Source organism: Aphanomyces astaci (assembly GCF_000520075.1).
Source record: "Aphanomyces astaci strain APO3 unplaced genomic scaffold supercont1.579, whole genome shotgun sequence".
NCBI classification, from domain to species: Eukaryota; Oomycota; class Saprolegniomycetes; order Saprolegniales; family Verrucalvaceae; genus Aphanomyces; species Aphanomyces astaci.
In genome coordinates this window covers 440-2242 of record NW_009798842.1, presented here as the reverse complement: position 1 = coordinate 2242, position 1803 = coordinate 440, and the positions used below count along the sequence as shown (strand labels likewise).

Here is a 1803-nt window from a genome sequence, read left to right as displayed (position 1 = left end):
CGTGGCCGTGATGTTCCAGTTGAAGGGGGACGCGCGTCCGACGAATCAAGACCTGACCAGCAACTTCCGCCGCGACATGATTGCCGGCTGCGGCCAACGACCCGGCCGTAGCGGCGGAAGCCTCGGCGCGCTTCCACGCTGCAGTTCCGCCCCGGCATCACTCTTTGCCGACTTGCGCTCGATCGTGTACAGCATCCACGTGCGTAGAATGTCCGAGCCCAACGCTGCGTTTGCGTACCTCCTCCATGTGTATGAAACCAGCGACTTTATCGACGAACCGTTGCATGTGCTGGCCGCGCTGAGCCGGTTTCCGTTTGTGAAGCTCAAGACGCGCGCGTTGGAGTGGGCCGTGGCGGGAGGTGTCCGCAGCCAGGACATCCACGGCGTGTTTGGCAGCGTCGCAGCCGACTGCCTTAAGGGAGTATGTGCAGGCCAAGTGGGACGCTTTGAGCGCACAGTACTCGCAGATCGTCGTGGGACGCATCCTGTGTGTATCCATCGCCACAACTTCCAGACGGAACAAGCCACCACGGCGGTCGAAGCGTTCTTGGTCGGCCGCCCCAAGGCGCGTTTACCCGCTCGCTGGCGCAGTTCCTGGAAAACATCCGCACAGGGGCTGCCATGTACGCCCGCGATATGACACTGCTGGCGGCGTGGATCCAAAAGCTGTGATAACAAAGATGTAATTGTAGTTCAGTTGTGTAACCCTACTCGGAGGGAGTAGTATTCGTCATTAACGTTATTACCATCAAATACATGGAAATATAGCCTTTTTGGTGAAGTCTTCACTTGGTCGCTGATATATATCCCCAATGTCGACACACAATGCATCAAATAGTCTACGCATTGGAACTGAAGCACGTACTACACATGTAGTAAATGCAACTTAAAACAATCGTTGGTCATCATTATTCGAGAATGTGGTGGATTTGTGGTCATTTTTGCCTACACTAATAATATGTGTATTTCAATAATGAAGGCTACACTACATTTTCTCTGAGTATTGTCTGGTTATTGGGTAGTTACGAAAACTCTTACGAAACCGTCCCGGACTTGAATACAAGTACTTGGCAGTATTCTATGAAATACAGTAGAAGTAATTGCTAGCAGTACGTAATGACATCGCCAGTTGCAACTAACATACTAGTACTACGTAGTATAACATCACGTTATCGAAGTGCTAAGCTTAGTGTGACCCAAACAGCACGGGGGAATGCTAGCCATCGTCCCCATCCGCAAAACTAACTGCGCAGTGTGCAGTACCTAGTATGTACGAACCAGATCCCATTCCACCTTGTTATACATGAACATCCTCCTTATATGTCGATTGGTCAACTACTATGTACTAACCCCAAAACTCGTTATTTACCGCAACATGGTGTCTTTCAACGTCGCAGCACTATAGCCTACACTTTTAATTATTAATGCTGTAGTAATAAGGAAGCCACATTAATTATAATAAGGGCCCACACTATTAATAGTTATAATTTCTTCTAAAACCTAAAAAATAAATAAGTTTTTATTACTACTAGTACGGACAACGGTGAGGGTTAAGCATGACGAACGACATAGTGTTGAACTTGTATTGGCCAATATACTTCGCAATATGAATATACTTCGCAATATGATTTTTCTGACAAATCAAGTCTCGCGATTTAGAATAGATCCATATCATTGGCCAAAATACTAGTTGACTACTTATCGCTTCAGCTACTATTAATAACAGTAAGTACAATTCACTGATTTTGAGCTTACTATTAGTAGTACTAGGTAACGATTCACTTAAGTACGACTCTAGTCTTG

The 1803-nt window shown here is 46.6% G+C and overlaps 1 protein-coding gene across 1 annotated transcript; it reads left to right on the top strand.

The window, feature by feature from the left end:
- Positions 1-76: 76 nt before the first annotated feature.
- On the top strand, positions 77-672 carry H257_19426 (hypothetical protein; the record flags this gene model as incomplete). The annotated part of the gene is made up of 2 exons (XM_009848571.1): positions 77-473; positions 515-672. 2 exons carry the CDS (start codon positions 77-79, stop codon positions 670-672), a joined length of 555 nt encoding a protein of 184 aa, XP_009846873.1.
- Positions 673-1803: the final 1131 nt, after the last annotated feature.